General features: G+C 39.4%; 1 protein-coding gene across 1 annotated transcript; it reads left to right on the top strand.

Annotated features, from left to right (window-relative positions):
- The first annotated feature begins 531 nt into the window (after positions 1-531).
- On the top strand, positions 532-7,646 carry KCNK18 (potassium two pore domain channel subfamily K member 18). Its single transcript, XM_038410632.2, has 3 exons — positions 532-748; positions 2,292-2,438; positions 6,615-7,646. Exons 1-3 carry the CDS (start codon positions 532-534, stop codon positions 7,439-7,441), a joined length of 1,191 nt encoding a protein of 396 aa, XP_038266560.1. The 3' UTR covers positions 7,442-7,646.
- Positions 7,647-9,730: the final 2,084 nt, after the last annotated feature.

Here is a 9,730-nt window from a genome sequence, read left to right as displayed (position 1 = left end):
TCTACGAATGACCATTAGTATAATGGTAGAGTCCCAGCACTGTCTGCCTCTGATAAATTATAGGTCTCTCCCCTTCATTCCTGGTGGAATGTTCCGTATCACATACATGTCCTTTTTCTACACTGTGCATCTTTTCATCTATTACTGGGAAATATGCTTCCGTTGTGTCAATGAAAAGCAAAAGCTGAAGTTTCAGTACAAGAAACTTTAAATTGCAATTAAGTCCAATAGATACATACAAGAGCTGGTCATCTGTGTGCTTTACAGCTCTCCCTGATCAATAGTAATTCAGTGCTATAGCATGCTGTATCATCATCTGACAGATATTTTAAGACTTGATTAGTCCTAGGCTCTTTCCAGGGCCCATTGGGACATTACTACTGTGTTCAGTTATAAAGTCCTGCCTTCTGAAAGCATGAAACAGAGGATTTCTCATTTCCCAGATGGGAGAGGCCTCACTGAAATGCCAGAGATTTCTCACTTCCCTGTTTCTAAAAGCTCTAGCTGATTTTTCCTAACAGAGAATTGAGGATGGAACTTAGCTCTCCTCCCCAGCAAGACAAAAAGATGTGCACAAGAGTGTTTTGGGCGGTGTTTCCTCATGCCTGCTTCATCTCTTCTCTAGTGATCTATGCTTTTCTGGGGGCGGTCATGTTTTCTCACATTGAGGGTAACAGAAATTGGAATGAAAGTGAAGAATATAAGGATTTTTTGCTGGATCTGTGGAACCTCTCAAAGGATTTAACAGGTATGTGCAGTAATAGAAAAATGACTTCGCTTACAGGGTATTACTGATCCCCTTGTCATTCAAATTAGATCTCTTAACTTGTGACTATATACTTCAAAATAATGAAGGGTAAGCTTGGAAGCAGCTTTAGAGTGTATTTATTTGCTTTAATTATGATTTCCAGGCTGTAAACTTCCACGGTCCCTATGTGAATGTTTGATGAGATTTTTGTAGTGCTTATCTACTTCTCTTTTTCTTGCATCACTGGAAAGATTTAAAGTTACCCTGGGTAGCTAAAGAGTGAATGAGATTGCTTAGCTATTGTAACAAGCTCAGTTTATAGAGTAGGAGCCATGTTAGTCTGTATTTGCAAAAAGAAAAGGAGTACTTGTGGCACCTTAGAGACTAACAAATTTATTTGAGCATAAGCTTTTGTGAGCTACAGCTCACTTCATCGGATGCATTCAGTTTAGAGAAGCATTTCAGAAGCTCAGTTTAGAGTCTCCTTCATCCCTCATGGGGTCTCCTCTAACAATAGGAGGTCAGCCTGCTGCCTTACAAAACAAAAACATGACAGTTCAGAAAGTCAAAGAAAAGCTGGATCCTAATAATCATTTATGTGAAGGATGGGTCCAACTACAGGGTATATAATGTCAGGATGGCAAAAAAAGAGAGGGTGGTGAGGGCTGGTGTGATAGCACTTATTCATTGTCTACAGCAGACTAAATAGACAAAAGAGCTTTTAGTGAATGGTCACTGGCTCTTTCTAAGGGCTTGTCTACACTTAAAAATTCACCAAAATAGCAACTCCAGAATAATTATTTCAGAAGGGTTATTTATTTCAGTAGAAACCCTCTGTGGACACTTATTCCAGAATATGAGTGCCTTTTTTCCACTGCGCTTACTCCATTTTGGAAGTGATCTTTGTAAGGGAGAGATTGAAGGGGGTAAGTCACACTCCAAAGATGCCTATATGTGTAGGCTATAGGAGTAGCTGCTAGAGATAATGCATTTGGTATTTATCCACAGGTAGGGGCCATGGGTCTCAGCAGTAGACCACAAATAGAGACTTTTCTGTTTATCTTCTGATTACAAATTGTTTTACTTTCTTAAGTAAAAGACCATGCTGGTTGCACCTCTTTTCCCTCTCACCTCTGTCTCCCCCAGTTCAGTCATTCAATCAGAAGAAGAATAAACCAGATACCTAAAAGAAAAGAGCTAGATGTCACGAAAGACAGATGTCAAATTTTGTGTCATTCTCTTTTTGGTATATTTTCTATCTTTCTCTTTTTAAAAATTACCCAGTTTCTTTGTACTCATTTTTTAACTTTATATGCTTTCACGCATCAGTCCCTACCCCCACCGCGTTTCTTCACCACAGCTACTAGCCTGACTCTACTTACAGCATGGGCAAAGATATGTTTGTGTGTGGATATGTTCCTCTTTTAAAATAACAGAGCCAGATCTTCAGCCAGTGTAATGGATTTATGCTGATTTACAGCAGCTGATGGTGTGGCCCAGAGTCTTGAAGCAGTCACCACAAGCTGTTTTGTTATTGTAACAGAAAATATGAAAGAAAACCAGGAGACATTTAAGAAAAGAGCCCATGTGCTGTTCACCAAAGCTAAGTTGGAATGGTTTGCTGATCCAAAAGAACAATGGTCTTTCCTTGGGTCTCTCTTTTTCTGCTGTACTGTGTTCACAACAGTGGGTAAGTTCTGAGGTAAAGTACACTTAACATTTGATGCTAATCTCTGCATTTAACTCATGGATTTCATCCAATGAATTCACAAAGGAACAAAATGTATTTGTAGTGAGTAATTCGGGTTAAAATGTTATCCAGAGCTCTGTAACCCTCTTCCAATGTGTTTTAGCACTTAGATTTTTGTAATTGCACATACAAATGAGATGCTCAGTTGCATGCACACATGGTCCTCATGACTTAATGAAACTTTTTTGTAAAAAAAAACCCAAACAAGTTTTCTCTATTGTTTTGGGTCAAAATGTGCTCTTACCCTCCCCACTGTTGTGTATTATTCAGGGTGTTGCCCTCCACCTGTGAGGAGGTGATCTGATTTTATAGAGCTTCACAGTTGTTTAGGTTGTAAAGTGTGTTATAAATATAAGGCATTATAATTAATTCTTTCTTGCGTATCCACCGAGACATATTGAGAATGGCTAGTCAAACTTCTATTAAGTACTCCTGAAATTTTCCATTCCAGCTCCAGGTGTAGACGGATGACCTATATACAAACAAAAATGACCTGTTGCAGTCCCTTCTCTACAACACTAACAGGTGCTACTTTCCATGTGCTCCTGCTGTTCTTCTTGACACCATTCTCACACGCTGGCAAACGCAGGCGGTGACTAAGTCTTCCACATAGAACCACTCAGTTAGAATGTGCATGCCTGAGACAATGACCAACACCACCTTTTGTGAGAGAAGGTCAGGAGGCAGCAAGCAGCAATCCAGAGAGGCTAACAAGGAAAGGGACAGAGATAGAAGATTTCTAGGGTAGACGTGTATTTTTTTAAAGAAGGTAATGTGGTCAGATATCCAGCTGTAACCTGCATTTATTCAATTGACCAAAATTCAGTTAGACTAAATATGGGTATGAAAAGTTATCTGACATAATCCTTCAGCATAAGATATGACAGAATCCACAGTTTCCAAAAAACGTGCACACCCATGCCTCTAAAAGTGCTTGTACTCAGAATTCATCCTCATGTATAACATCAGCTATACTCCTCCTATTCAATTTTGCTATTAAGAAATCAGTTTCAAGATCTCAAGTTGTGTGGTTAAAGTCTCCTTGCCACTCCTCAGTCCAGAGGTTCTCAGACTGTGATCTGAGGACCACCAGTTGTCCACGAGCTCCATTCAGGTGGTCCACGGATAGTTCCCTCTAAGGTGCGCTCCTGGGTGGCCATACACGAGAGAATGAAGGGCCACCCACCTAATTAGTGGAGCCGAGTAGGTATAGCTCCACTAATTAGATGCCTGGACCCTGGAGAAGACACACATGTAAGGTGAGGTGGTGGTCTTGGGGGGAATAGGGAGTAGGTGGGAAGGGGCAGTGGGGTGAGAAGAGGGGGTGGGGGGAATATTGGACATGTAAGGCTGTGGCAGCCAGAGAAAGAGGCGACTTTCCTTAGCTCCAGAGCTGCAGCAGCCAGGGAGAGATGGCTCTCCTTCCCAGCCTCAGTTCTGTGGCTGCTGTGGCGGGGGAGAGACCCCCATCCTTTCCAGCCCCAGCTCAGGAGAGACCCCTCTCGTTCCCAGCCTCAGTTCACGGGCTACTATGGTGGGGGAGAGAGGGCACATCCATCGCATTAGAAAGGTAAGACTGCCGATATTAAAATATGAGTTGTGTGCTTTTATTTGTAGAACAAAAAACGTTAATTATTATTAAGGTGGCTTTTTTATATAGTGCTTTTATCCAAAGCGCTTTACAATAGTTAGCTAATGTTACAAACATTTGGAAAGATCATTAAGTGATCTGCCAAGACCCTCAGCAATTTTCAAGTGGTCCACGGAAAAAAGTTTGAGACCCACTGCCTTAGACTATTTTCTTTGGTTACCCCTTTCTGTCCTTCCCTGGCTGATAATCTTCCTCTTTGTTACATTTAAAAAAAAATGCCATCTGTTTTCTTTACAGCATAGAACCAGCATGGAATCACACCACGGTGGTTATTATACACGCAATGTCCTGCACCATTGGTTTTCTAGATGTGACTGAACTACCCCACAAGTACCTCTGCATATTAGGCAGCGGATAAGCTACAACCAGAGGAGGGTGTGTCTACACCTGCACCTTTTCTTATGGGACTTCTGTGAGAGAAGCATCAGGATTTTATTTATTTATTTATTTTACTGATTCAGGCAAAATCCCCCCTGACTTCAATGTAAGAGCTGATTTGTGGAATGGGTCTATGAGTTTGGTTCACTTCCATCTCTGGAATTTCATGTTCTACCACATATAATATTTTGCTATTGCAAATGATTTAAAAAGGAAGACAAACCATAGTTTAAACTAGAAGTCATTAATTTCAATGGGGAGTTTTGCTTGAGTAAGGACCAAAGGATCAGTTAAGGACACATTTTGCTTAAACATCAAACCAAATTGGCTAAGGATATAATCTAGTAAGTGCTGTAGCTGATGTTATTTTGGGGGGGAGTGCAACTTAAGAGGGTCTCACACTAGGAATGCAAAATAGTTTCCTCTCTGGTGAGAAATGAGGAAGAATAAGTAGCAGGTGCTAGTAAGCAATAGTAAATATTTATGACTGATAAATGTGTCCAAATCACTTAAGTGATTAGGCTCTTAAGCCTTATTTTCAGAAGTGAGTTAGGCACTTAGAAGCACTCCTACTCACCTCCAATGTGCTTGATCCAAAATAAGCCCTATTTGTCGACCTCCCCAGAAAGCTATAAACCACATCTGTTTGCTTAGGCTCTTTGGGAAATCTAAGATGCTTGGGGGTTTAGAGGAGGTGAGGAGCCAGGGATATTCATTTTTGTTGTTGATTGACAGACATTTGTGTGGGGTGAGATCAGCCGTTGATTTGTTATTTGGCTGGATTATATCTGTAATAAATGTTAAAGCAACTATAACCTGTGATAGGCACTTTTATGTATATGAATCAGAAAGAAAAAAGAAATCACTCTCCACATATTAATTACAGTAATTAATCCTCACCACTTACCTCTGCAGAGTAATAATTAGCATCCCCATTTCACGGATGTGGGAATGGAGACACACAGGATAAATAACCTGCCAAAGGCCACATACTGAGTTAGTGGCAGAGGCTGGATTAGAACATAAAGACTATAGCTATCTTTAGTAAGAGTAAAGGTGACCTGGCAATTATACTCCAGTATTTGGTGTAATAATCTTAAAGGCAGCCCCCCAAAATCATCTAAGAGGAAACAGTGTTAACTAAGGAAGGGAAAAGCATTTTTAAAAAAGGATTCTTTATGCCTTTTTGGAGGACAAAGAAGAGAACTTCCATTAAAAACTTTAATACAATTTCTCTCTCTCATCTTTTCCCTAATGGAAATGCATTAACTTAGGGTTAGGGTTTTAACTTCACATGCGAAGAAGCAATGGCATAACTGCAGGAAAGGAGTCCTATGTCCTAATTTAATTTGCAGTTGTATATCTTAGACTACTGTTTTGTTACTTAAAATGATTATTTGGCAGTGGAAGTCTGGTAATATTTTTGCATTAGTTACATTTGATATTGGTACTTTTTAGATCATTCAAATGTTATTGGTTTCCAGCCATACTTTTCAATGGAGAAAATGTGTGTCCTCTAAAGCCCAGTTTTACAACTCTCCGTATATCAAATGCAACTCCTGCCATTAAAATCAGATCTAACAAACTGTAAACAGTTTCAAATCATTGACAGTGACAATTATGATCAACAATGGCCCCGAGTCATAAGGTTTGAGGGTGTTGGGATTCATTGTTCCAAGTTATTAAAGAGAATAAGCAGTTGCAAAAATTCAGATTAGAATCCAGATTTGAATTTACGAAAATTCAGGGAGTTTTGATCTGGTATTCCATTCTGAGTCAATTTCTACATACGAGTTACCACATGCACAACTGTCTGCTTTCAGGTAAGTTTTATCGTTTGCACATATGCTCTTTCAGAAGGAATGCAGTGAAGGTCCTTCTGCTCTAAGTCACAACCATATACAACCCCCTCACCCCTCCAGCCTAAGATGTTTTAAAAAGGATTGAGATAAATATGAAAAAAGACCATACACACTATTGACTAAAATATCATCACACAAACTATTGATTTAAAACTGACAGTATTAAAAGTTCAATGTTTTGATTACAAAATAAATTGCAGGGTTCTATTTTTGTTTTGTTTTTAGGTTATGGCCATAGCTACCCCGTAACAAAGTTTGGAAAATATCTGTGTATGCTATATGCATTATTTGGCATACCTCTGATGTTTTTGGTTCTGACAGACCTGGGAGACATCCTTGCAGCTATCTTATCCAAGTCTTACAATGAATTTAGAAAACTTCAGTCAAAAATGTTAGCCTCTAAACCAGCTAAACTGTGTTCTGGATGCATCTGTATGAAAAACAAGGATATAAAAACTGGATCATCATTGCTTATGCAACACAAAATAGTCATCCAGGAACCTTTAGGTATCACGGAAGTGCTGAAAAGCCAATCTTCTGTTAAAACGAAGTCACAGCAATACCGGAATGCTGAAATATTTGAAATGCTAATTGCAAGAGAAAATCAATACCTTATGCCACCAAGGATTAACAAATTTGAAAGATGGAATTCATGTCCCGAACTAGATTCAGGGAAGATGACCTGTGTCATCGAAAACTTTGGCAAAGAACTCGAAAAGCTAGATGTGCCCATCTTGCTAATGGCACTAATTGTCTTTGCATACATCTCCTGTGCAGCAGCTATTCTTCCAAATTGGGAAAACCACATGGATTTTGAGGAGGCTTTCTATTTTTGTTTTATTACCTTGACAACAATTGGGTTTGGTGATATTCACTTGCAACATCCCAACTTTTTCTTGTTTTTTTCCCTCTATATTGTCATTGGTATGGAAATAGTCGTCATTGCTTTTAAGCTGGGACAAGACCGATTGATTGGCTTGTACAAAAAGGTGATTTCATATGTTAGTAAGAAGACATCAACACAGTATGAGAAGTATCCATGTAAAAAATAGCCATCATTTCTCCCAGTCACATTCACTGGCGATTGCAATCAGATGAAATTGTTTGTGTGTTTTCTATTACCTGCTTTATGGAAGGCTTAAAGGGGGCCATATTTCCCCCACATTTACATGAGCTTCACGCGTCCTGAAATCAGTAGGAACTTGCTGTAAACTGGCGGAAGGCCTCAGGAGAAAATAGACAGGTGCAGTCAGCAAGGGTTTTCCTCAAGGGACATTGTTTGTAACCAGAAAAAATAAAAAAACCCCACAACTAACATTTAAAAAACTCTCCCCCAGCTGGGATTCAGCTCAATCTTATAAGCCCTGGTAGTGGAGGTCTGTCTACCCACACGCAGTCTCTCCTCTCTCCTGTCCAAAGTGTTAAATTATGGTTCTTCCCCACAGCATCTGCAGAAGCAGAGCTAAGGCTAACCTCTAGTTCACCAGGACCAGACCGTGGCCCTGTCCCCTGTTACACACATACCCACTTTTCAATGGCAGAACTTGGCCTGAGATAATTAAGCATAATTAAGGTATGCATCCAACTAGCTGTTCATTCATGATATTAACACATCTAAGTTTCTTAATGGTCAGTGTAAGGTTAAAATTTAAAAAGGCCACATTTTCTCAAAACCCCTCCCCCTCTCCAGCTGTTTTGTAGTGTTCAGGCAGTGCAAAGCAGACAGAAAACTGCTCCTAAATGGGTGGCTGGGGATTCCCCTTGGGTAGGGGAACCCGTGGGTGACACAAAGCCAGCCAGCATAGTTGGCTCCATGGTGCCTACTTCCTGCTCCGGCATAGCGGGACTGGGAGGAGTACACTGGACTCTGATGATCTCTGACTGACAAAGCAGCCACTAGGTGATCATTCTAGCTGATCTAACTAGTAGCAGTCTTAGCCTGCTCTAAGTTATGCCTGAGTCAAATGGGCTCTTGGCTGGCCCCAGGATCAGAGAAGTGACAAAACGGCTTAGCCATCTTTATCCCCTCATTCACTGCTCAGCCAGACCTGAGGATCTAGCCCAAAATTTGTTACTTTCAGAATAATATTTCTTCTATAATGTTCAACATGTTTTTCTAGTTAGGATGAGGATATCTGAAATCAAAGTTACATAAATATCATAGATTTCAGAGTAGCAGCCGTGTTAGTCTGTATCCGCAAAAAGGAGTACTTGTGGCACCTTAGACTAACTATGCTCAAATAAACTTGTTAGTCTCTAAGGTGCCACAAGTACTCCTGTTCTTTTTATAAATATCATAGCTTTAGAAACTTTATTGTCTTGCAAAGTGAAGCATTCTACTGTAAATCAGTTCCCTGTATTAAGGATCAGCATTCGTATCCTTTCAACTCTTTGTAATCAGCGTAGTGTACATATGTTTATGGTGTTCATCCATAACATGCAGCTGCTAATCACAGTTTCTATTCTAGAGATAGCAATTTGTGGGAATGCATGCAACAAATCTGGGACTGTGTTACAACTTATGAACCTAGCTACTGGTATATTATTAGTGGGACAGTATGGTGTAAACTGACTGAGTTTGGGACTGGAACCCTCGAAGCTTTGAGTTCTAATCCCAACTTTGCCAATGACTTGCAGTGTGGCCTTGGGCAAGTCACTTCACCTTTGTCACTTCCCCATCTGTAAATAGGGGAACACTACTTACCATAGCCAAGGGTGTTGTGCAACTTACATAGTTAATGCTCTGAACCTGTAAAGCACAATATGTGTGCCAAGTATTAGTAATAATAGTTTTACTGAACAAAGATCCTATCATGCTAACTATATATCTTTTTATGTTTCAAAACTAGATACACATTCTATAAAGGGAACTACTGCATTTAACCAACTCTATTTTAGCTTGTAAACTATAAGCATAAAACTTGAATTTGAATGAAGACTGTAAATATTATAGTGCATTTTGACCATTATGTGATGTACGTTATTTTTATTATTATTATTTAACTAACATTTAAAAAACTCTCCCCCAGCTGGGATTCAGCTCAATCTTTAAAGTTGATATTTTCTGAATATTTATGGCATTTCTTGTAATGTCAATGAAGAATGGTAATTTATATTCAGTACTAATTATTAATGGTTATTAGTGGTAATTAAACACAGATTATGTATAAAACACATGCACTGATATAGAAAAATGTGTTGTATAATAAAATTAATAATAATAAAGAGCATGCAATTCCTGGTTAACTGTTTAAACATTAGCTCAGTCCAGGCTTCAGTGTAAAGTAGCTTCCATTCAAACAATTCTCATCTTGTGTCCGCAGAATTAAATTTGTCAGGAT

This window comes from Dermochelys coriacea, chromosome 7, assembly GCF_009764565.3.
Source record: "Dermochelys coriacea isolate rDerCor1 chromosome 7, rDerCor1.pri.v4, whole genome shotgun sequence".
In the NCBI taxonomy this organism is placed as follows: Eukaryota; Metazoa; Chordata; order Testudines; family Dermochelyidae; genus Dermochelys; species Dermochelys coriacea.
The sequence above is the reverse complement of the archived record's forward strand: the minus strand, read 5'-3'. Positions and strand labels throughout refer to the sequence as shown.